We start from the raw sequence: 27065 nt of genomic DNA on the forward strand, positions 1-27065 counted from the left end.
TAGATCGGGCTGGGTTTACCCAGTCTAGAAGTTAGCCAGTGCCGCTGGAATGTTAAAGGCCTCAGTTTGCTTAAAGTGTCTGAACACCCCTTTTCAACAGAGGCATCGTGGGACGTGCATCCATCAAGTTTTGTAACGTTCTGAAACAAACATTCTGACAATCATGCCCATTTCATGCAGCGATTCGTGCAGAGGTGCTACAGTCTGGAGCTACTACTTCCATCACTTTTTGTGAGTACAACCTAGTGCAACCCTATTTTATGTGGTTGACGTTGGATGGTAATGGCATGTGGATTGAGAAAATACCACCAGTCTCCTGCTGACCCTGCTAGCCTGGCCGGTCAAAGTTTTCAAAGGGAAACCTCAGAGTAAAGACAGAGGAAAAGGTGAAGATGGCTATCAGCTACGACTTTTGGCTATGTTCCCGACTACGTGGACAAACAAGACCATCTCTGCGTCCATCTCCATCTTTACATCAGAGGGGGCACCGAGGCAAGTGTGGAGGAATTGAACACCGACTGCCTCTTCTCTGCTGGGCATCCTATAGCCAGTGTGCAGGCGTTGGACTGTGAGCTGCGTGGCCTCTGAGCCTCCGTTGGTTTCTAGCTGGATGTTTGGAGCTGTGGTATCCTTTCGTCGAGACTTGGCAGGATCCTGGAGTGTGCCATTCAACCCGGTGACTCTTTTTCTGTGTGCCGGTCTGACGGCCACATTCTGCTTTATGATGAATCGTGCACAGGTTGAAGGAGCTGATGGGATTACATTTCACTGGAATTGCACCTCGAACGATTTGATGTGACAAATACAATTGATTGATTGATTGATGATGGCAGGCTTTTAGCCCTGCCTTCAAGTGTGGCCCTTTAGAACAAGAATACACAATTGCCTTTACATGTGTCATCTGACCAAGTTTCTTTGAAACATACTGAGACCTTAAAGTTATATTACCTTCAGAGTTTCATCAATCAAACTCTGTCTTAATACTTTTTATGGTCAGGATCTTTCAGCATTAGCCATACATTCTAAATAGTAGTTTTTATTGTTAGTGGTGGAGTCCGCCATTCCACCGCAGGATTCAGTTAGGTCATTAATGTTAGTTCACATTAAAAGCATTCTACCACTAAAACATGGGGTGGCTATTGTTCTGAGTAAATGCAATGCATTTGTCCACAAGGTTAGCGCTGACACTAAACAAGACATGGTCATTTGGGGTATTGGACAGTGTCAATTCAAGTCAATTTTATTTACATAGTCCAATATCATGAAATCTGCCGCAAGGGGCTTTACAATCTGTCCTTTGACCCTCACTTTGGATAGAATAGAGAGGAGAGGCTGAAACTCCCAGGAGATCCAGATCCAAACATCTGGAATGAGGCAGCCAGGAGGGAGAGAGAGGTCAAAGAACGACCGATGGTCCAGCATAGAGAAGCAGAGGTAGAGAAGGAGGGACACAGCTGTGCTTGTGGGACACAACAGAGTGGATGAGTTTAAGATATTTTTAGGAGTAATAGAAGAAAAAGTAGGAGCAGCCACAGTGCCTCAACCTCCTTCCCTAAATAACAACTCTTAAAAATGTGCTCTGCTGTTTTGTAGAACACTACTCACGCCATGCTCAGCAGAAAATCTGATTGCAGTTGCCCATGGCATGATTGAAAAAGGCCAATATTGACTGACTTCTTTTTCAAAACTACATATGTTACGGGTCAGCTGTTTTTCCCCCCTGTCCCGTTTGTGTGTTTTTTCCCCTTTTACCTATGTGTCTGTTCTGTGTTGGTTTTCACCTGGAGGTTGCTGGAGGCGTGGTTTGAGGAAAGTAGGCCGTTCATCTCTGCACAGCTACCTGCTCAGCTGCAGTGCATTCCATGATTCAAACCAGCAGTACATATACACGGGCTGATCACCTCATCGGCGCCAGTTCGTTACAACAATTCCGCTCTAGACCTGCTGCCTTCTCCGCTGTACCTGCTGTGCTTCCAGTTCACACCATCCACTCTGGCATTCATCTTCCTTATCTGTACTTGAGTGTTCTCACCTCTGCCTGCTCGCCTCGTGTCCCGGACCTACCTGGATTCTCCTCTGTCGGCCTGCCCCGAGCCTCGGACCAGCCCAGGAGCTTCCCTGCCCTGACTCAACCGCCATTGCTTCTTGTAAGTACAATCTGTTCATTAAAGACTCCTTTAAAACTGAATTACTTGGCCTGTGTGTTTATCTCTGCGTTTTGGGTCAGAACTGAACCTTAACAACATGCATTTGTTTGGCTGCACTGTATGGATACACCGGTTGCTCTTCTGTTGTATGCTTGACCAAATAACCACTCCAGCGATATTTCAGATACCTGCAGTATAGTAAACCGCATTTGAAATCTTAACTTTAAAGCCTAACTTTAGGTGTTGGATGGGGTTGAAGTCAGAAGCTGCCTTTGTTGCACATATTAAATTAGGAAAGGGCCTTCCATAAACTGTTGCCAAGAAGTTAGAGACAGCCAAAGTCCAGACGTCACGTCCGGCTGCTGTTTCACCAGCAGTTCTGTGATTGACCTTGCTAAAAACATTGAAATGAGGCTTGCCCTCCCTTCGATAAACCTGTTGTCTTTTTCTTCAGCTCCCTGTGGAGAGAACAACATTTTGAAGCAGCCAACAGTGGATTGGACCTTCATTGTTGGGCATCAGCACAGGAGAGGCGGTTCCTCTGCTCCCTGTCCCGTGACGGCCGCTGATATGATTTGAAAGACTGACAGGTCACATTAACCCTGACGGAGCCTCCTGTGCATGGCTGATAAGCTTCAGCTGTATCAGGCAAGCAATGGAAAGAAAGACAGACTGTACGTTTCATTTCCGGAATTGTTCCGCTGACACCGGAAATTCCGCCAGATTTTCCTTCATTTTCGGCCAGATGTTCGTTACCTTCCTCTTTCTTTGTCTTGGAATTCTAAACTCTGGTGGATTTGTGAGGACCATGGTTAACTGCTCCTCAGATCTCTGCAGGGTAAATCCAGAGCTTAGCGCCGCCCAAGACGATTTGTGATTGGTTTAAAGAAATGCCAATAAACCAGAGCGCGTTTTTCTCACATCCGGGCATGCTGTGTGGACTAGCCAGACCTTCCTACGCAGCGCTGTGGAGGAAGGTCTCGCAAAGCGAGAATACGTTATCCCCGACGGAGCTTCCTGTGCATGGCTGATAAGCTTCAGCTGTATCAGACAAACAATGAAAGAAAGCCAGACTGTTACGCTGCATCTTTATCAGCAGGAGACCATCATGCCATTCATTTAGAGGCTCTGTCAAGAAGACACTACCCTGATACCTTCGTTATCCCACTGTTATCTCTGAGCAATGCTTTCTGGGTGATGACAGTGTAATTGAGCATGCCTCTGAGGCGGAATATTGACATATCAACACATTTAATATGGAACAGTACAAAGCAGGTACAGGTACAATAAGTCAGATCCTCATAGTGAAGCATTTCCCAAAGTGAACTTTCCAGACACATTTATTGGGCTGATAACAACACTCAAACACAGTGTATGACCATTGTAAACAATAAAACAGAAAAAAGGCATCAGCTCACAATAAGAACTGCTCCAGAATTCAAAGTGCACCAAGCATTTTAAAATTCTCAACTTTTTGTCTTTTTTTAAAATCCTCTTAATATATCTTTTGAACGTTAATTCATTAGTTTTCTTTACATATTCATTTTCTGCAGTATTGATAATTATAATATGTACAAACGAGGCCAAGACACTGGTTGTTCTGAGGCCATAAGAAAGCCTGTAAATATTCACTCGTCTCCCATGACATAACTCTAGTTTTGGACAATGACAAGGTAAGGCTGTGTTCCCTCTCTGTTGTTGATTGCATGCCTTGTTGGTGACTGTAATGAAAAGTCCGCGTGAGACTTGTGTTGACCACTTCGTCTTGACCGGCGGGGATGGGGGCAGTGACTTAGTCCTTGGATTTTCCCACTGATAGCAACATTTTTATGTACAAAGGCCAAAGTCCCAACGTTGTCCTATTGGTTGGGAGGCTATCAAATAAATGCTTCTACGTTATTTATTTTTTGTTTGTTTTCCAAGTGTCATTTTTTGGTTTTCTCCCAAAAACGTATTGGTATCAAAATGTCCATGTAGATATAGTTATACAGTGGGGGAAAAGGGCTTAATAGCATGTGTTGGATCGAGGGTTCAAACGGTTCTCAATGTATGAAAAGAAGAGTCTCTTTGCCCGCAATACAAAGTTCCTTAATTCGTATAATGTCCGGTGTTGTCTTTATACAATGCCATGAAATAATCTTAGATGAGATGCAACCTTTAGCCCGGTTTCACATCTTTCCCTCCTCCATCCTTCCCTCCTCGCCATCGCCTCGTCCCGCTCTCCATCTCTGACGCTCACCCGAGGGAGGCTACTTTAGCAACCACTCGTTCACTGGAAGAGAGGAGGACAGGAGTGAGAATATTGATTTACATATGCACCACCCTCCACAGTGGCATTCCCCTTCACCATATTTCATCTTTAGCAATAGCATTCAATTCAAAAGGAATGGCACTCGAGTGAATGTGCCTGGCTATGTGGTTGTGTTTGAGTGTGTGTGTGTGTGTGTGTGTGTGTGTGTGTGTGTGTGTGTATGTGTGGGGGGGGGGGATTATGTTCTGAGTGGCAGCCCTGACAGAAAATTATACCCAAAATGAGTTGGTGCCAACAACACAAGTAAACATTGTAATTTGATTTTAAAAAAAAATGCTGTTATGTGAAAGAAGGGATTGTTATTATAATAATATTTCCTTTCATCAGGTGTTGAAAATAATAAAGTAAACACACACATGCACAGCATGGTTTCCAAACATCCCCGATTGTGTGCTTCTTGTTGGGTTGACCTTACACAAATCACCAAAGAGACATTTTTTCCCTTTTAATGAGACCCCCCCCCCCCACACACACACACACACACACACACACACACACTTTATCTTGAAGGTCTTTACATCTTTGAACAATGAAATAAGCAGGTCTGACTTTGTATTTTTCATTTTGCATGTGTTTCAGGATCATGAGGGCCTGAGGCGGATAGGGAGGGCTGAAATCTCCCCCCACAACTGCTGCACAGAATGAGAATTTCATCTTTTTAGGGGGAGTGGGTAGAGTAGAGCAGAACAGAGAAAGAATGAGAGAGAGATACACACAGAAACACAATCGTGTGTGTCGGCCACAGAACAATAAATCTTGAGCAAATAAAGAAATAAAGAAATTACACAATGAATAGCAGCGGATGGGCTACCTCTCGCCGTTAGCAGATTTCTGCTTCAGGAGTAAAATTCAACATTCTGTGCAGCAGATATATTGTCTGAAGCAGAGGAGGAGAGATGACAGAAGGCAGCAGCAGCTCCCAGGTGGTAGTTATCTGTCAGTCAGGGCCAAACAGGTGTTCTGACTTTCTGCTGTCTCTTTTCTTCCCTCCTTCTCTTTAGCACATCAATCTGCAGTCTACATGATCTTAAACTGAGCTGAGAAGCAGCTCGGCACTCAATTCTGATGTTAATTTAATTTAATCTATGTGGATGTCGAATCTAAAAGCAATTACCTCGGGCGTATCTAGGGCTGGATCCGAATATTCGAATATTCGTTCAATGAGTAGGTATTCCATTTTCAATTTTGGGATTCGAATATTAGTTTTTTTTTTTTTTAAACGTGCATGCAGGCTGAAATTCACTGTGGTGTTTTGTCAGCATTAACATCTACTAGCCGCTTGCTAATTTATGCAGCGCTATGCTACTGTGTCATCGTCACTCGTCAGACAGTCTGGCAAAAACGCAGGTCTTTCCATTTATTTTGATCATGTGATGTCAACTGGCTATCAGACTCGTCAGTACTTACGTGCGAGTCCCCTAACGTTACAGTAAACGGGACACATCACTGGCTACCGCTGTCACAAAAAAAAGTTTGAAACACTATGAACTGGCCAGGATTGTGTTTAGCAACAGGTGACTGTGTCCTGCAACAACAAAGCAGTCACTTCATCTCTAGCTCCGTCTCTTTTCACTCTCTCTCTTTTTCCGTGAAATTAAATTGCCTACAAGTGCGGTCGGAAAGGTTGGTTTCCCACGCCGCTGCCACTGCTGCCGAAGCTATCGAAGCTTCAAATGCTCGCCGCTGAGAAGCACCGAAGCACCGAAGCTAAAAAAGAAAAAGGTATTTGGTACAGCCCTAGGCATATCTTATGAGCCTCACATCTCGAGTAACCCACTACACAACAGCTTTTCAACATTTTCCTGTTTCTCTCCTGATGTGTGGCGTCGAGGCCTCTTGCGATGACGCAATGTCGGTCTGGTCTAACGTTGTAGCTTGGAGCCAAAACCAATCAATCAGGATTTGTTTAGGACATGGACAAGCCCCCGGCTGAGTGCTGCTACGTTGGAGTTTATCCCGGTGGACGAGAGGGTCGTGGGTTGTGGGGGGGAAAACTCTGACAAAATTTCGGAGAAGAGGAGGCCCCTGTCCGACAGACTTTCAACCCACACCTACAGCAGAGCTTTTCGTGCATCCCTGTGGAGGCTGGGGGCATTGAACCCGAGTGGACAATGTTCAAAGTTTCCATTGCTGAAGCTGCGGCGAAGAGCTGTGGTCTTAGGGTCTTAGGTGCCTCAAGGGTTGGTAACCCACGAACACCGTGGTGGACACCAGTGGTCAGGGAAGTCGTCCGACTGAAGAAGGAGTCTTTCCGGGATATGTTATCCCAGAGGACTCCGGAGACAGTTGCAGGGTACCGAAGGGCCCGAAGGGCTGCAGCCTCTGTCGTGAAAGAGGCAAAGCAGCGGGTGTGGGAGAAGTTTGGAGAAGACATGGAGAAGGACTTTCGGTCGGCACCAAGGTGCTTCTGGAAAACCGTTCACCACCTCAAGACGGGGAAGCGGGGAACCATCCAAGCTGTGTACAGTAAGGATGGGACACTGTTGACCTCAACTTAGGAGGTAATAGGGCGGTGGAAGGAGCACTTTGAGGAACTCTTGAATCCAACTAATACGCCCTCTATGTTAGAGGCGGAGCTGGAGGATGATGGGGGATTGTTGTCAATTTCCCAGGCGGAAGTCACTGATGTAGTCAAACAACTTCACAGTGGCAAAGCCCCTGGGATTGATGAGATCCATCCAGAAATGCTCAAGGCTCTGGGTGTGGAGGGGCTGTCTTGGTTGACACACCTCTTCAACATTGCGTGGAAGTCTGGGACAGTGCCAAAGGAGTGGTAGACTGCGGTGGTGGTTCCCCTTTTCAAAAAGGGGGACCAGAGGGTGTGTGCCAATTACAGGGGTATCACACTTCTCAGCCTCCCTGGTAACGTCTACTCCAACGTGCTGGGAAGGAGGGATCCGAGTGGATTCCGTCCTGGTCGTGAACAATGGGCCAGATCTTCACTCTCGCAAGGATCCTGGAGGGAGCCTGGGAGTATGCCCATCCGGTCTACGTGTGTTTCGTGGATTTGGAGAAGGCGTATGACCGGCCCCCTGGGAGATACTGTGGGAGGTGCTGTGGGATTATGGGGTGAGGGGGTCTCTTCTCAGGGCCATCCAATCTCTGTACGACCAAAGCGAGAGCTGTGTCCGGGTTCTCGGCAGTAAGTCGGACTCGTTTCAGGTGAGGGTTGGCCTCCGCCAGGGCTGCGCTTTGTCACCAATCCTGTTTGTAATATTTATGGACAGGCTATCAAGGCGTAGTCGGGGTGGGGAGGGGTTGCAGTTCGGTGGGCTGGGGATCTCATCACTGCTCTTTGCAGATGATGTGGTCCTGATGGCATCATCGGCCTGTGACCTTCAACACTCACTGGATCGGTTCGCAGCCGAGTGTGAAGCGGCTGGGATGAGGATCAGCACCTCTAAATCTGAGACCATGTTTCTCATCAGGAAACCGATGGAGTGCCTACTCCAGGTAGGGAATGAGTCCTTACCCCAAGTGAAGGAGTTTAAATACCTTGGGGTCTTGTTTGCGAGTGAGGGGACAATGGAGCGGGAGATTGATCGGAGAATCGGCGCAGCGCGTGTGGTATTACATTAAATTTATTGCACCGTTGTGACAAAAAGATCTACCGGTCAGTTTTCGTTCCTACCCTCACCTATGGTCATGAAGGCTGGGTCATGACCGAAAGAACAAGATCCAGGGTACAAGCGGCCGAAATGGGTTTCCTCAGGAGAATGACTGGCATCTCCCTTAGAGATAGGGTGAGAAGCTCAGTCATCCGTGAGGAACTCGGAGTAGAGCTGCTGCTCCTTTGCGTCGAAAGGAGCTAGTTGAGGTGGTTCGGGCACCCTGGGCTTCTCCCTAGGGAGGTATTCCAGGCACGTCCAGCTGGGAGGAGGCCTTGGGGAAGACCCAGGACTAGGTGGAGGGATTATATCTCCAACCTGGCCTGGGAATGCCTCGGGATCCCCCAGTCGGAGCTGGTTAATGTGGCTCGGGAAAGGGAAGTTTGGGGTCCCCTGCTGGAGCTGCTCCCCCCGCGACCCAACACCGGATAAGCAGACAAAGATGGATGGATTGTTGGTGCAACCAACTACACAGCAGCTCTTGGGCATAGCGTTATTAAATGAAAATGGTATGTTTAAAGTGGCCATATTATGCTCATTTTCAGGTTTATAATTGTAATTTGAGGTTGTACCAGAATAGGTTTACATGGTTTAATTTTCAAAAAAAATTACTGCACATTGCTGCAGCTCCTCTTTTCACCCAGTGTTCAGGTCTCTGTTTTAGCTACAGAGTGAGACCTCTCACTGCTGTAACATCTTTGTTGGGAGTCGCACATGCGCAGTAGCTAGGTAAGGATCACATCATCTAGCTAGCTGTTTGTTTCTACAACTTCAGTAGTACAAGGCAAGATTAGCCGGGAGACTTCTTCTAAACGAGGGCGCGCTTCCAACTTTGCGTAGAATACCTGCAGAACAGGGACATGTAAGTAGTTCTTTTGTAGATTATGGTGAACTAGTGTGTGTTGTAGCAGTGTTTTGCGTTTTTCAGAACGAGCTAGCATGCTAGTGTTAACATGCTATGGTTAGCCACCTAGTTTCGGCTAGTGACGTAAAAAGCCCTGCCGATTTTGAACAGCTCACCCGCAGACGTATCTCACTCAAAACAGCACGGATGTTTTTTTGTCCAAAATAACACCCCAAATTTTTCATAATATGTGCACTTTAATGTATGCGTTTGTTTTAAATCAAAAATGATATTGGCAAATTCAGCTTCTACCTCGGTATTGGAGCTTCTGAGCTCTGTTGTTGGGGCAATCTTTGCCCTGCATGCTGAAGTTGATATTGGTGCGGATGCAGCGGTTGTTCAACGGCTGAACTGGGCGAACGTTGTCGCTCATGCTCAGGAAGATCTGAGACGGCTGGTTCTGGCTCAACAGCCGCAAGGAGTGCATCTAAGATAAAGACAGAGACACAGAGAGAGAGAGAAAAAGAAGCTGTTAAAGGTAGGCCAAAGCATCATGGAAATATGAGCCAGGCATTGCTGGGCTGACATGTTTCATAGGTAGTACAATAGTTAGAGAGATAATCCCCAGTGAGGTTTGGGTTTGTGTTCCAGCTCTGGCTTGGCGGCTGAGGCTCACCTGCATGCGTGTGAGGTACACCGGCTTGTTCATCAGGATCCAGGTGGCGGTCTCAAAGCATGGAGGGATGGTCATCGATCCTTCGTATGTGATAAAGCTACTTGTCTCGGGGTAAATCTCCTCTATGTTGAGGCCGGTCAGCAGATACGCATCATCTGTAAGCAAAAACCGGAGGGATACTGTACTGTAGCTTCAGTTTGTACCAAAGTTGTAAATTGCACAACAAAATAAGGAAAAGAACAAAGTGTATTTGTTATCAGATTACTAAAAATATTATTTCGAGTCATTTGTCCTCTTCCTCAGATTTCACAAGAGTAAAGAAACTAGAGAAAAGGCTGAAAAGCTTTCTCTAATCATCTAGTGACCCCTCGGATTTTTCTTGGGACACTTTTGGGGCCCCGCACCCCAGGTTGGGAAGCACTGCACTAAAGAATCAGAGGGAACCTGGATATTGAAATTACTCCTATGTTCAAAACATCTGTTACAGGCAGACTGATGGAAAGTAACTAAGCACAAAACATTGCACAAACATCTTAAAGTTCTCTGCAGTGCCCTGCTACGCCATGAACTACTACGACTGCTATTTCTAGTCACTGTTCCATTATCTTTATTGTGACTATTATTGCCACTGTTCATCACACCCCCACCGTCAGACACCGCCTACCAAGAGCCTGGGTCTGTCTGAGTGGGAGTTTTTCCTCGCCACAGTCGCACTAAATGCTTGCTCTTGGGGGAATTACTGGAATTGCTGGGTCTTTGTAAATTATAGAGTGTGGTCTAGACCTACTCTATCTGTAAAGTGTCTTGAGATAAATCTTGTTATGATTTGATACTATAAATAAATTGTAATTGAATTGAATTTGTTTTCTGATTAAGATTTTACACCAAAAAGTATTTGCTTCCAGAATATGACTTTTTAGATCAACCCACACAGCACTACTGTAATTCTACTAAAGCAAATGAAGTAAAGCAGCAGGACTTTTATTTTTTAAATAGATTCATGCAAACGTGTTAACCAACAGTTACACATCCAGCAGATTAGCGTTTTCTGACCAATATTCTCTCATTTAGCTGTTAGTGGTGTCTACCAACTCCTGAGAGAAATCTCCGTCTCTTTAGCTGCCAAATGCTCCTCTGTGATCACCAGCTCGTCTCTGACTGTGTCTGTCTGCGGTTTGCTGCTGAGCGGGTAGAAGACACTAGCTTTTTACAGCTGTTTCACTGAAAACAGCTGCCTGCTGCAGCTGGAAACAGAGCTATGAGAGCAGTTAGAGTAAACCAAAGAGCATCCCAGTTGTGGGCCGAACAGTGAAACAATTAACCGAAAGTCAATAAAGCTCTTTAAGGTCAAGGGGAGCTGCAGAATGAGCTGATAATTCTCTGTAGGTTCATTAGATCATTACGAACGCCCCTTTTCACATTGTTTTCACATTGTCATTGGATACATTGTTATTAGATGAAATTGTGAGTGCCACAACTGAAGGTGCATTAGAGATAAAAAAAACAACAACAACAAGAACGACACTAAATAGCTAAAAACAAGAACAATTTAAGACATAAAAACCTGGACCTAGAGTTAAAGGGACAATTCCTTCCAGGATTGCTATGTTGCCATCGGAAATTCCACCAGATTTCACTCTTTTCGGCCGGATGTCCGTTACCTTCCTCTTTCTTTGTGTTGGCGTTCTAAACTCTGGTGGATTTCTGAGGACTACGGTTAACTGCTCCTCAGATCTCTGCAGGGTAAATCCAGACAGCTAGCTAGACTATCTGTCCAATCTGAGTTTTCTGTTGCACGACTAAAACAACTTTTGACGTACACATGTTCCACCAAAACAAGTTCCTTCCTGAGGCTATTTTTCAGAGGCGACGTGGCTCCGTCCGGCACTTAGCACCACCTAAGACGATTGTGATTGGTTTAAAGAAATGCCAATAAACCAGAGCATGAATTTCTCCCATTCAGGAATGCTGTGTGGACTAGCCAGACCTTCCTTCGCAGCGCTGTGGAGGAAGGTCTGGCAAAGCGAGACTAATCTGGTGCATGTTCGTGTGTGAAAAAAAAGCCTGCAGTTCTTTCCAATGTTCTCTGTGTCTCTGGGGCTCAGTTGGCTACAGCTGCACAATCTGCTTTACTTCGGTCCCCCAGTGATGTCACTGGGGTCCAGAAGAACTCCAGAGTGTTACTTTCAGCTTTGGTAGCTGGGGGGCGCAATGCTGTTCTCAAACTTCCTTGTTCTCTTCTCTTGTATTGCAAACTCGCTCCGTTTTCATCAGCAAAAATATGAGTGCAGATGAGGATTTTTTTTTTTACTGACTGGGATATTCAGCCGTATTCAGCCAGAGAGAGGCCGAGGGAGGCTGCAGCTGCAGCGGGAAGCGTCCAGAACCTGAGCATGGACTGGTGGGGCCTTTGCTCAAATCGCCCACCGCCGCCAACAGAAACTGAATCATTCTGCTGCAGTAAATGTCTGCGTGGGCAGTTTTTGTTGGATATTGTCCAAGATTACCAGCCCTCGTGCATGAAGGTTTTACTCCTTACCTGAACAGAGGTATGCTGGAGACCTTCTTTAGAATCCTGAAGACAAACTGGAAAATACAACCAAGACCAGCCTGGAGATAACATGGCAGGTTTTTGCCATTTTATTGACCTAATTTAATGGTCTGCCTCCGAAGTTTCTGTCCCGTTTGAATGAAGTGTGTCTTGGTTCAGTGAAAGAGACAAAGTTGAATTCAGAAGGTGTCCGGTTGTATTTTTCTGTTTAGGTGTAAAAACATGTCCCTTCTTGACATTTTGTGAGTTTATTTTTGTTAACTATGTGACGGCCCAGAGCCTGCTGTCTCGTGCAAGTGTACTATTGTCTGTCTTGTGAACTTGCAGGTCTGTGTGTGAGGTGCTAACGAGATGACTGCCCCGAGACCAGCGTGCGGCATACCCTTCACCGAGCACCATCATGATTTCATTCTATGTTTAGTTACTTCCTTTGTTAGCCACTGACAACATGCACCACACATTGTTCACTGCATCCATCCGTCTCTCATACATCACTGATCCTGACAACCACACCTCATCGTCGTTCTGTCTGCACTATTATTTAATAAATGTCAGTTTGTTATCACTAAGTTGGCTGTGCATCTCCCTCTTTAACAACTAAAAAAGCTACGAGAGCTTAGCGAACTCGCCGATCACGTGCAATGCATCCTGGCACATTGAGGCACGGCTGCCACGGCTCTGTGATCAGGAGAACTTGCTGGGAATTTATTTCTTCAATGGACTACATATTCCATCAGCACGATTGGATATCCAAATTAAAGTTGGTGAATTGTCCCGTTAAGATTTTATATATGATATATATTCTTCGGTGCATTTAAAAAAAACGTATGAATGCCTAAATGATTGAAATGTTCTGATTCCGTCTGAGAGCCGTCCAGGACTTTTGATTCATAGCATGGCTGTGCTGCTGTAGCCTCAGCATGCACAGCGGATTAAGCTATCTCCTGGGCTGTGTCTTCACTCACTTGTTCACTGTCCCCTACATAATAAACACTTGATGTTTAGGATATAACGTAAAGAGTAGTTAACTGAGATTTTGGACACTTCACATCCTATTACGACATCAAAGGTGCAGTTACACATGTGGGACATTTGTGAGTGTGTGTGCGGGCTGTAAACACATCAAGCACTGAGCTCATCTTTCAAAACTCATTTCTCACATTTCATTTAGTGTTCTGTGAATGACAAGCTGTTAGTGTTGCAGCATAAACCTCTTTTATCCAAACTGTCTCCGCTGTCAGGACGCTAATTAGACAGACTGCAACTCTCTCCCTCTTCACACTGCAGTAACACTCTCTCAGTAACTTGTCATCTGATGACAAATGGACTGCCTATTGTAATAAGGTCACTGTGGTGGACCACTGCAGCTTTACTCCTAATTCAGCTGTGCTTTGGATCACTTTTAAATACTGCATCTTGTAAACGGTATAAATCAAAAGAAAAAACTAATAAGCATGGTATGCTTAATATCCCCAAAATCCCCATAAAAAAATCTTCTGTGATCCTCTTTGCGTGTGAAGAGGAGCTCTGTTGCTGATCTCTGATCATGCGGTTGAAATAAATAATTGTCTTTGGATGGTGTGTATGTGTTTTTGTGTTGGCATGCGTGTACATACAGTATCTGCTTTGGAAGACAATTGGCAGCATTACTGGCTGAGGGATATGCCTAAGGATCCAGAAGCATGTGACAGTGTGTGCATGTCTGTGAGACAGTGTATCCGAGGGAGTTTTGACAGCTGTCATAATTCATGCTCCTCTCCAGCTCCAGGACCCGGAGGAGCCCCCCCGTCTGCCCCCGCCTCCTCCACCCGCTGGTTCGGAGACTCCTCCCAGTCACAAGGGGTCAGTGTGTTTATCCAGCCCCTACTGCTCCCCCCATTAATCCAATTATTTGTCTCTTTTTTTCAAACTAGCCCCGGGCGATCTGTGTGCCGATGCTGCCTCTCAAGTATGGCAGGCTGGCTGGCAGAGGGAAACCTCTGGAGAGCATCTGTCGAGTGATGCCTCACCAACAGCCTCCTCCAGCTATCAAGAGTTCCCATGCAGGCATCTCACCATCCCCATCCTGCAGCATCCCTTCAATTAGCACTTTGATTGAAATGAATTCATTATGCTTTTAAGAGACCAAAAAAGTACTTGCATTGCCAGACCTGTGTCAGCGCTGGAGTATGGTCTGGCTACACCTCCTGTCTATTATATATTATTAAAATATAATTGATCTTTTCTGGGATAGGGGAAAAAAATGCTCCGGCTTGGTTGTATTACTTTAAACCAATCACAGAGATAGCGAGAGGGGAGGGATGTCAGGCTCTATCACAGAAATGTACATCTGTTGGGCAGGGGCGGGGCTAGAGGGGGGGGCTCGGGGTGGCAATATGAAATATGATTGCTCCCCCCCAGTCATTTTCCAAAATGACTCATGAAGCTAAGGTTAGCTCAATAAGCTAGCTATCTACAGCTGATAAAATGTTCAAGTATTTCAAGTATTGGGGCAGTGGTGGCCTAAAGGTTAAAGACGAAGCAAGCTTGTGACCGGGAGGTCGTCGGTTCAATCCCAAGACCGACAGGATAAAATCTGGGTGGGAAAAGTGAAAGAGCAGCGCTTGTCCCTCCCTCATTACCACCACTGAGGTGCCCTTGAGCAAGGCCCTTAATCTCCAACCCTCCAGTGGCCAGCAGATCAGACTGTGGTTGTACTGGGCAGCTTCCAGGTATGAATGTTTGCAACTGTGTGAATGTGATCAGGGCGTTCCTGCAAAAGAGAGGCTGCCTCTCAGTGAACCTTCCCTGAATAAATAAAGGTTAAAAATCCATAAACTGTGTCATGTCACGCGGAAACGGAAAGCTTGAAAGGTCTAGCAACAGTAACCTCACTAAAAAAGTACACGGCTAGCGGATGTTAATTGGCGTTTCAAGGTTCATTAGTACAGATGTTTCGACAGCACAGGGACACTTACTTTTATATGTTATTCTTGTGATGGTGTCTCTGTTCAGCATTCGATTCAGGAATGAGTTTGATGCCTCGGCAATCTGGATTAAAAGAGAGAAAGAGAGAGGAAAAAGGGTGAAAAATGAACTGATCATGTCATGAATTGAGAGCGCATCACAAATTTACATTAATTCAACTGAGTTAAATTTTTTGAAGGATAATGTAAGTGTATTTTTCTTTTTTTAATATATCACCTTTAATGCCCATGAAATGTCTAAACACACTGATGCACTTTGCACAGTCAGATGCTCCTACACTCTCTTGCACTGCTGCTTTGCCTTCTGGAAAACAAAGGCTCCCACTGTTTTCAGGAAACCATTAAAAACAGCTCCGAGACACACACTGCGGCCATGACAAAAAATAATCTATCTTCTTAAATAGCAAATACATGGCATTCTTGTCCTAACATTACTTTATAATGGAAAAACGTTTTATTCTATCAGAGCTGAATGTGACCCTGCAACATGTTATCTTCCAGTCCACATCTATATTCTGCCTCATCCATCCCGCCAGAACAATTTACAATTGCACATTGTATTTACATCTTAAACAATTTCATAAGATACTACAAATAAAATAGTGTTATGTTTTACTAATGGATTTGAATAAACAGCTCTGACCTGCCTCCCTTTCTTTCCCCTCGTCCATGTTTGTCCCGTGTTTTCCCATTTAGCCCATGATATTAGAAACCAATAGCTGGGAACATACGCTTTTGTCCCGATTTGCGATTTTCTTTTCCTTCTTTAAAGCTACATTGTGTAAGAATCTCTCCCATCTAGCGGTGAAATTGTATATGACAACCAACTGAATATTACTTTCTAGCCCCTCCTCCTACGGTGGCCGAAACCCGAAATTAGCTCTCTCCATCGTTTACACGCAGCTGTTCTAGCCACTCCAATATTAACTTTGGTCTTGTTGCTTTGTCGCGTTGTCGTTTTAATTCTCTTTTTCGCTTCCCTGGCGAGTAATCTCCCCCTTGCATTCGTCACGGTGCCGATAGATATAAGAGGGGGAAAGGCGGAGGTATGTCCCTCTTTGGCTAATGTATTTTAAAGATGGAGGCGCTACATGGCTGCCGTCATTTGAGCGACTCGCTCGTATGTATTCTGAATGGCAGATTCTACGCTTCCGAGAATACTTTGATTAGTTGGTGGAAGTAATTACACATGAATGAGCACATATATGTGAAAGAACAAAGGTGTTTTTGCTAAGAATCAACTCAAAAGATTACACAATGTAGGTTCAACAAAAAGAAAAGTTGAATAATACACTCCTAGAGACAATATATCATGAGACATTTCTAAAAACTGATAGTTGCACATCACATGTCAGTCAGACATTTAGTGCATTTGTAAAGATTTTTTGCTTTCGCTCTGTTTAGCTGGAAACAGATATGATGTAGTCGCTGTCAGCGGTACCGTATAAACGGAACATATTTAGGAGAATCATTGGTAAAAACGATTCTGGGGAAAATAATCGATTTTAGAAATCGTCGCAAAAAAAAAATAAAAAAAAATCAGGATACATAGGTTTTTTTATTTTTTCCCCCCGGCCCTAGAAACCAGCTACTTCCCTACCAGATTTTCAATGGTGCCATATTGCCATTGTAGTCCAGCTGTAGCCTGGACGCTGTGCCTGCCGGCCAGTATCTTGTTCTGAAACCCTGTAACTCGTCCGTGACATGCTTCCTGCATTCACCTTTTTTCGCCTCTTTGGACTGCTTTGTGTTGCTGAACTGTTTTTTTTTACCACTGCCAAGTCAAGTGCCTGTATTGTACTTGCTCTGCTGCTGTATCTGCATTTGGTCCTCTCCCTTGTTGTCAGGAACCTGAATTGTTGTGTTTTATTTCTTTTCATTCAACTCTGTCTTCTAGAAATAACATTTACATACTACTAATTTCCAAAGACATTTAGGGAAATGGAGATTCTGCCTCAGCTAATTGCAGTGGCAAAAAACACTCAAGGGAGTGCTATATTTGTGTAAGTGGAAGGGAGGTGGATGGGGTGAATGGCGGCCTAATAAAGAGCAGGGCTCTGATGACGGTGAATTTCACTCCATATGTGATTTTTGCATACATACATTACACTGAGTCATATTCTTATTAGTGTTGTAATATTGATTTTAGCCATATGGCCAAGTCCTACACATACGTGTTGATGTTAATTAATAAGAGAGTGTTTACAAAGAGGAGTAAGTAACTACACTAAATTCATGTTCCACAGTGACTCTTGGAATCAGCCATCTGGCTCACAGATGTACAAATGCTTTTCTGCATGCTTGTAACCAGTTGTACAACAGTGGAGGCTTGGAAAAACAGCAGATAAGCATTGAGATGATATTTCTTTCCAACAGCAGTGGTATTAGGGCACTAAGGCTGTTACAGAGCACACACCTACAGTAAGTGTGCAGCTAATTGGTAAAACGGGGGTAGTGACAATGGAAGAAGCCTAACAGCACAACAGCATATGAGCTGCTCTATGGTGTAATTGGTTGGGAGCTGTGTATTGTGTGGATCTACCATTAATTGCCATGGAAACATATTCTGCTAATGACAAACAAAACAAAAACATTCACATTGATGATAAAAATCACTTTGCAGCCTGGTTTCACTTAGACGATTGCAGTATATCTACTTGACGCCAATCAGCAGTATTCAATCACACAAAGTTGGACTGGTAACATTGTTGCTTTCCACAATATCTGCACATGGTTTAGGAGTGATTTGCTCGCAGCACCTGAGAAGCCCCTTGGTGAGGAGCAGAGAGTAACAATGGTGCTTTTCAGGTGTTGCGCTAATCACTCCGCCCAAGTAGCAGTGCTTCGCCTTCTGATAATATAGTTCCCAGTTTGTATACGGTTAGAAGATACGGTTATAAGTTAGTATACGGTAAGCTAAAGTCCTAATAAGTTGGCATCTTCCTTTAAAAGCCATTGTACAGGCTCGGGAAAGATCGTGAAGGTTAATCACAGGTTAGAGACGGGACACAGGCCCACTTTCGACTTTCAGATACTTGCCCATGCAGCACCCTGACCTGCACACCTCGCTACATGCAGGGCAAACTACTACGATCACTATGTGTGGAATCTTCCAATATGGTAATATTGGTAACTCGTCAGACGTTGGGCTTGGTAAAATATAGCAAACATTCCTCGTCAAACCTTTACCCATGCGCACCATGTACCAAGGCTAAGTCCTTACCGCAGCGGCCCAAGGTTCGATTCCGACCTGCGGCCCCCTTGCTGCATGTCTTCCCCCTCAGTCTCCCCATTTCCTGTCTACAACTATCCTACCAATTAAAGGCCAAAAAACGCCCTAAAACAAAACCTTGTCACCATGAAGCTTCGGTGATCTCTGTCAAAGACCACAGAGACTTACTGCTCCCAAAAGCTGTAGAGACACTTTTAATTCCTAACTCCACTCCTACTCCGCTTGAATGAATCCATTGTTCAGTACTTCTCTCTCCCAATTCTGAGACATGCTTGCTAATAGCTGAAGGGAGCACCTCACACTTCCTGTCCCCCCCCCCCACTGTGCCCTTCGCTGACTTCACTCTGCTTTCCTCTCCACTCCATCTATCCCTCACTCATGCTCGGTGGACTTCACAACTCTAATTGTCGAGATGTCTTTGGGCGAAGTGATTAAAAAGAGATGTATTCGTCCTCCCCCTCCCAGCACTGCAACTGAAATGACTTAGTCTTTGACCTGTTTCCTGTGCTCTTCAGGCAGACATTATGCCTTTAGCAGCCACTCATGCTGCCCACTGTCTACTCTCATTTCAATCGTTTTCCAGGAAAAGCACCTGAGGGGATTCAATCATTCTGTTTCTTCTATTCCAGGATTGTCTGAACATTAGGTGTAAGAAAAGTACAGACTTAGCACCATAATGTTTATCAGACACATTTCTTGCTGTTAGATCAATTGATTATCGACAAATGAGTGAATCAGTAAGTTTTAGACTGCCGGGGGACTTCCTTTGACACACTGAGTTCTTCTCTTTCTATCTGTGTGCATTCATGTCCTAGTAATGCTCATTATTAACTGGTTCCAGCTGCTGCTGTAGTCCTGCTCTATCCCCCCCCTGTACTGCTACTACTATTATTCATAGTCATAGCTCTATTATCTTTATTGTTCCTAAAATTGCCAATGTCATCATACCAACTGCATTACTTATTATCTATCATATTTCTGTTTATCTGTATCAGTGTGTCTGTGTCCCAACCCGCAGTGGCAGATTAAGGGTCTGTCCGATGTTTCTGCCGGTTTAAAGGAAGGTTTTCCTCACCACTGTCGCACCAAATGCTTGCTCTTGGGGGGAATTGTTGGGTCTCTGTAAATTATAGTAGGTTTTTTAGTGTGGTCTAGACCTATTATATCTGTAAAGTGTCCTGAGATAACGCCTGTTATGATTTGACACTATAAGTAAAATAAAATTGAATTGGTGCGTCCCCACATAGCTGCAGTCACCCACTGCTGTCCTTTATGTCCTTTATGGTGCCTCACAACTCCACGCCTAGAATAGGGGCCCTTCCTGGCATTCTCAGTCACAGCAATGGGATCGGAAATCTGACAAGGCCTTGAAAAAGTGACAAAAACCAACTTCTGCTGAAAGAAAGATGTGGCTAATTACCACCCATCTGCTCCATGCTAGTACTGAAGAGTCTGACCTGCTGAAACACACTAGGACAGAAGGAGAGACATTAGCAGAAAGCCAGTTGGAGTGCAGTTAGGACGGTGTGTGTGTGTGTGTGTGTGTGTGTGTGTGTGTGTGTGTGGGTGGCAGGTGAGTGGTTTTTTAATCTCCTTTGAAACTTTCCTTTATTTATTAATTTTTTTTACACGTGGGCATTAACAAAATTGTCTTCCCTGGACTTCACTGCTTCTGAATACTCACAGCTGCAATGTATTTTAGAGAATGTCGTGCTAGAGTATTTATACGAAGCTTAACAAAAGGGATCAACAGAGTACTGTTAAATGGTTCAGAACCCTTTTTGGTATAATGAACTCTTTTAAAGGTTTAATCTTAAAGCTGTATTGGACAGTGTCTACAAGCACTACACTTTTAAATCAAAAACGCACACAACATGACGTGGGTCAAAAACTAGTGGCTGTAGTTGTAGTGAAGATTGCAAATTGGTAAGCCCAAGAAGCCCAAGTTGGAACAAAGATTTCCGTTCTCTGACTGCTGATTACTCTACAATTCAATTTGGTAAATTTGGAGCAACAGTATTAGAGTTGAGTACCAAAACCCGGTGCTAATACGGCACCGGTGCCTAAATGACCGGTATATACCTGACCGAATTGCAACGCAGATTTCGTTGCCTCATTTCGGTGCCAATTAAATGCCTTTTGTGCTGCTCTCTGATGCTCTGAAACAGACATTAGAGGCAACAGGAGCATCGCTGCACGTGAACACTTCACTTGACAGCAGGTAACGTTAGCCTACCCTTAGCTAGCAGCTGGATTAAACACGGTTAAAATACTGACAGCTGAACGGTGTAAAGTGTGACTGTATTTCACTGTAGAGGATTCCAACAGCTGGACGTACAGTACGTAAAGAAGTTAACTGAGGCTCCTGAGGTGCATTATGCTACGAAACATCCAATCACTGAGCTTAAAATTCTGTAATGTGTGGTGCTAACACCTTTCAGAAAATTAGGGGTTTTGAATTCACTACAGCTGATTCATGACCCTGACTGGCTTTTTCTCCATAGCAACAAGTACTTTTTGGCATCCGCCATGCCAATGTGATGGAAAAAACATGCTTTCTCTTAAATAAAGCAGTAATATTCAAAACTGGTGGCCATAACATAATGTTTACCCAGTATATTATCCAGGTGACTGCTGCGTTTCTGGACATTGAAGCTATCAGCAAAAGAAATCAGGAATGAAAATACAAAGGAATGAAAATTGGGGAATATGCTTCCTACAATATGAACCTACAACTCGGAGTTGTAAAGTAGAAAACGTTGCTCATTTCTTGAGTATTTGTTTTACCTGTAAATTCCAATTTGATTTGTTTTCTTTTACGGATAAGGTCAATGTTCCTTAACATAGAACACTGGAGTCTCTTATTTCAGCTTTACTTCCGATAAATCATGCATTTTCTGGCTCTAAGTGCAGAGAGGAAGCCAGCCAGAGGCTAAAATCAGAGCTCTAGCAAATTCAGAACGCTTTGTTATTGCACTTGAAAAAGCGTGTACCTTTGGATTTGTGTCAAACAAGCAGATATTTTCTAACACAGCCTCTAATCCTTTGTACTGATGATTTATCTGGATGAGTTTACTGTCCGTTCAAGCCTTGGCTCCGTCCAAATATGAATAGGACTTATATATCCCAAATCACTACTTCATTGAGTTCGTAGTACAGTATGTGTGGCACTTTTAAGATAAAATAAATAGATTTCTAAATAACACACATGGTAAGTATCATTAAATGATATGATTTCTTTGGCAGCTAAGCCTAACAGCAGTGCAGAGCGGCTGTAGTATCCACCAACCACACCGGAGGCACTCCACTTCCAAAGCCTTGCTCCTTTCACAGTCCTCCGACACTCTTCTGTTGGTTAAAGTGGGGAGTCGAGGGGGGGTTGACCTAGGTCAGCGTTTCTTCTGTCTCTTCAAGACTAAATGATGGTCCCGTTGACACTGGGGAGCTAATTAGCAGTTGGCAGCTGAACTTTCCAGCCTTGGTACGCACAGTGCTGAGGACGTCGGCTGCCTCTGTGATCTCTGAGCCTCTCATTCAAGATGGAGACCTCTCATACACTACAAAGAGACACCACCGCTGACTCAAAGCCAAGGAGCATATTGTTTCGCTCTGCAGGATAATTGGATTGCTAATTGTTTGTGAACAGTGTGAGTTGAACATTTAGAAGATTTCAGAAAAAGAGAGTGAGGGAGCAGGAGAGTGGAGGGGTGGGGGCACCGTCAGCGCCTGACAGATCTCTTTTAAACCAATATGTGGCTACTAGATACAAACACAGATACTCAGCCTATTTTGTCTCTTAAAGGTACATGAGAACAGAAAACGGACAATGTAGAATCAACCATGGTAGCATAAGCTGAACATGTACGGAAATTGACACTTACAAAAACCATACAAAACCACCTCTAAATCACATCCATATTTTACATAATGTAATCATTCCAAACTTAGATATTGAGTTTTTTTGCTCAGTTTTTACTCCATTTATTTACAAATAAATAAATATCTGCAACTTTTTATTTGATTGGGCAGATAAAAACGGCTTTGGGATGACTTTTTTTGGGACACTTTTTGTACCATTTGGGTAGTTTTCCCCCAACACAAATTGTGGCTATTTTCCAATGAATCGACTCCTCTTCTTGTCCAATTATTATAGAGCTGTCATTAAAACTGTGTTTAATAGGCTCAACGTAAAGTGACTGATCTGACAAATAACATTTAAGTCTAAAACAATAGGCTGAAACAAATGGTAATTTGGTCTGCTCTTTTATAAAACCCATGTAAAGCTATCTGAAAGTCTTGGTTTAATAGAGCCTTCCCTTTAAGTTCCATGGTTGAATATGAGATGTGCCTTGGTCTACATGTAGGAGAGTGTCTGACATTCTATAAATTAGTATTGTAAAATAAATGTACTGATGTGTAAAATGTGTACATTGTCATGGAATGTGTCACTTCTACAGTCAGGTCCATAAATATTGGGACATCGACACAATTGTAATCTTTTTGGCTCTATACACCACCACAATGGAGTTGAAATGAAATGAACAAGATGTGCTTTAACTGCAGACTTTCAGCTTTAATTTGAGGGTATTTACATCCAAATAGGGTGAAGGGTGTAGGAATTACAACAGTTTGTATATGTGCCTCCCACTTTTTAAGGGACTAAAAGTAATGGGACAGATTAACAATCATAAATCAAACTTTCGCTTTTTAATACTTGGTTGCAAATCCTTTGCATTCAATTACAGCCTGAAGTCTGGAACGCATAGACATCACCAGACGCTGGGTTTCATCCCTGGTGATGCTCTGCCAGGCCTCTACTGCAACTGTCTTCAGTTCCTGCTTGTTCTTGGGGCATTTTCCCTTCAGTTTTGTCTTCAGCAAGTGAAATGCATGCTCAATCGGATTCAGGTCAGGTGATTGACTTGGCCATTGCATAACATTCCACTTCTTTCCCTTAAAAAACTCTTTGGTTGCTTTCGCAGTATGCTTCGGGTCATTGTCCATCTGCACTGTGAAGCGCCGTCCAATGAGTTCTGAAGCATTTGGCTGAATATCAGCAGATAATATTGCCCGAAACACTTCAGAATTCATCCTGCTGCTTTTGTCAGCAGTCACATCATCAATAAATACAAGAGAACCAGTTCCATTGGCAGCCATACATGCCCACGCCATGACACTACCACCACCATACTTCACTGATGAGGTGGTATGCTTTGGATCATGAGCAGTTCCTTTCCTTCTCCATACTCTTCTCTTCCCATCACTCTGGTACAAGTTGATCTTTGTCTCATCTGTCCATAGGATGTTGTTCCAGAAATGTGAAGGCTTTTTTAGATGTTGTTTGGCAAACTCTAATCTGGCCTTCCTGTTTTTGAGGCTCACCAATGGTTTACATCTTGTAGTGAACCCTCTGTATTCACTCTGGTGAAGTCTTCTCTTGATTGTTGACTTTGACACACATACACCTACCTCCTGGAGAGTGTTCTTGATCTGGCCAACTGTTGTGAAGGGTGTTTTCTTCACCAGGGAAAGTATTCTTCGGTCATCCACCACAGTTGTTTTCCGTGGTCTTCCGGGTCTTTTGGTGTTGCTGAGCTCACCGGTGCGTTCTTTCTTTTTAAGAATGTTCCAAACAGTTGATTTGGCCACACCTAATGTTTTTGCTATCTCTCTGATGGGTTTGTTTAGATTTTTCAGCCTAATGATGGCTTGCTTCACTGATAGTGACAGCTCTTTGGATCTCATATTGAGAGTTGACAGCAACAGATTCCAAATGCAAATAGCACACTTGAAATGAACTCTGGACCTTTTATCTGCACACATTATATCCCTCATTTACTATATTAGGTATCGGTTAATGATTAAAAAATGTTTGTAAACCTTTAAGAAACCATTTTTAAATCATCTATGAACATTACATCGATAGATGGACCAGATATTCCTAACACTTTGTTGAGGGTTACTAGTTGGTTTGTAAACCGTCTATAAACAGTTTCTGGATGGTTATTATAAAGTTGCAACAGATGACTATAATACCTTGTTAAATAGTTAATAAATACTTTGTAAACCAACTATAAACATTATTTAGATAGATAGTTAATACTTTGTCAGTGGTTACTAGTTGGTTTGTAAACAGTGGCTGGATGGTTATTATAAAGTTGCAACATATAAAATAATTATATAGTATATATATATATACATACTTAGCACAAAAATTAAGGAAATTTCTCTGTGGTAACAATGCTTTTTGGCAATGAATCTTATACCGTTGGAAAGCCTGTTTAATTCCTTTCAAATGGTGCCCCATTTGTAAGGAACATGCATTTGTGGGATGAGCAACAGCGCTGAGTATGTGGGTCGCGCCCATGAACAATTTGCCAAATCTTCTCTGCCAATGCCAAACAGCTTATTCTGCCATTGACTCGTTTGGTGTTTGGTGGATTGGATGATTGAAGTTTGAAGAAACAAGACATATTGGCAATTTAACAATTGATTCATATCACAAACAGGAGCCTCAGTAGCGTGTGGAAGAACCATACACAGCCACAACAGCCTGGCACCTCCTCCTCACGCTGGTCACCAGCCTGGTCACACACTGCTGTGGGATGGGATCCCATTCTTCAACCAGCATTTGTCGCAAGTCAGCCAACGTGGTTGTGTTGGTAACTCTGACACGAACAGCATGCCCAAGCTGATCCCACAAGTGTTCAATGGGGTTGAGGTCAGGACTGCGGGCAGGCCATTCCATCCTCTCCACTCCCACATTCTGGAGGTAGTCTCTGATAAACCCCACCCTGTGGGGGCGAGCGTTGTCATCTTGGAGGATAGAGTTCGGTCGCAGACTGTGGAGATATGTTATAGCCACTGGTTGCAGAATCAGGCACCTGATTGTCAGCACCCGGGAGTACCAGAAGCTCAAAACAAGAGTCAATAGCAACAGCAAAGAAAAGCTGTTTGGCATTGACAGAGACGATTTGGCAAATTTTTCATGGGCGCAACCCACATACTCAGCTCTGCTGCTAATCACACAAATGCATGTTCCTACTAACAACTAAACAGGCTTTCCAACAGTATAAGATTTATTGCCAAAAAGCATTGTTCAAATAATCTACCAAACACAAATTTCCTTACTTTTGTGCTAAGTTTATATATATATATATATATATATATATATATATATATATATATATATAATATAATAATAATTATATATATATATATATAATTATTTTATATGTTGCAACTTTATAATAACCATCCAGACACTGTTTATAGACGGTTTACAAACCAACTAGTAACCCTCAACAAAGTGTTAGGAATATCTGGTCCATCTATCTATGTAATGTTTATAGATGATTTAAAAATGGTTTCTTAAAGGTTTACAAACATTTTTTAATCATTACCCAATACCTAATATAGTATATGAGGGATATAATGTGTGTTACAATAAACTGTTAATTTACAGCACTACTAATAATTAGTAAACATTATTAATTATAATTTAATTAATTTGTTTGCTAACAGTTAAATGACAATTAACTAAAGATTAATTAACTGTCAATTTACCATCTATTAATGATGGTTATTATAAAGTGTTACTGGCCATTTTCACAGAAGATATTTTGACATGTCACGGTTGGATAACACAGGTGTGAATAATAAAATGAATGATGTTTCAATTCCATTAAGCTGCTTCAGAAGACCTTTTTCACAGCAGACATTTTGACATGTCATTACAGGAAAAGCAGGGACAGAGCCATTGTTAATGTTAGTAATAACACCAAGTCAAAATGTCTGCTGTGAAAAAGCTCCATTCCTTTTTCTTACTTTCCTTTAGAACGAATATGATCTGAGTTTTGCCATCAGGCTTCCCATCATACTTTGAGTCATGTAAACCTGAAGTGTGATGTTGCCATGGATTCAGCCAATTAGCTATAAGCTGCACCTGAGCCCTGTTCGTGTATTCGTAGTGTGGTCGTGGCTGATTCCAGCAGTATATGTATGACATCTGGGCGTTCTTATGTAACCGAGTTGACTGAGAGAAGATTGGGAGCTATGACAAAAAAATTGCATCTTAGGGTTGAAGGGTTAATAATTATTCATACGTTTTTCAAGCCTGAGAAGGAATGAACACTCCGACATGTTTGTTTTGTTGCTACACAGAAACACTTGAATTAGCACCTTTTGATTGAATTGATCCTGAACACAATGTTAAGCCCTGTTCAATTTTACACTACATGTTCCATCGGTGTGTTGTATACTTTAGCTGTCATGTAGTGCTTAAACACTGATTAAACCAGGTCAAGTTCCTTGTACAGCCATTGTAGCTAGTGACTCAAATCCAGTGTAGAAAACTCCTGTTCAATGCAAGATTAGTATTCTGTTAGATTTCTGAGCTATAATCCATTACAAAATGTCATCATAGCAGCTGCTGGGTAATGTAAAAATCATGTAACATAGGTTCAATTCTTGTGAATACAGCCTACACACTGGCAGGCAGTTAATAAACATATGCCTTACCTTCATAAATATGGACACAATGACCAATCCATTGGGGCTTTTAGCAGCTTCTGTATAATTTGTGTACAGCTCATGATTGTAGTGGATCAGTTGAACCTGGAACATAGAGAAAGAGAAATCAAAATGAGAGAGAGAGGCACAAGAAAACCTTGGAGTTACAAAAAAAAGAGAGAATCTAAAGTATACCTCATTCACCAATATCCTTCCTCC

General features: G+C 43.2%; 1 protein-coding gene across 1 annotated transcript in view; it reads right to left on the reverse strand.

Moving 5' to 3' along the window:
* Window positions 1-4282: 4282 nt before the first annotated feature.
* The window catches only part of ca10a (carbonic anhydrase Xa), a 293559-nt gene continuing 270776 nt past the window's right edge, over window positions 4283-27065 (reverse strand). Inside the window, exons 5-9 of the mRNA XM_078279600.1 lie at window positions 26856-26951; window positions 15095-15167; window positions 9587-9741; window positions 9223-9397; window positions 4283-4419 (exon numbers count right to left, since the gene is read on the reverse strand). Of these exons, the coding sequence (XP_078135726.1) occupies window positions 4397-4419; window positions 9223-9397; window positions 9587-9741; window positions 15095-15167; window positions 26856-26951 (522 nt within the window). The 3' untranslated portion in view covers window positions 4283-4396. The remainder of the gene's footprint in view (window positions 4420-9222; window positions 9398-9586; window positions 9742-15094; window positions 15168-26855; window positions 26952-27065) is intronic.

The sequence above is a fragment of the Sander vitreus genome, chromosome 21 (assembly GCF_031162955.1).
Source record: "Sander vitreus isolate 19-12246 chromosome 21, sanVit1, whole genome shotgun sequence".
NCBI classification, from domain to species: Eukaryota; Metazoa; Chordata; class Actinopteri; order Perciformes; family Percidae; genus Sander; species Sander vitreus.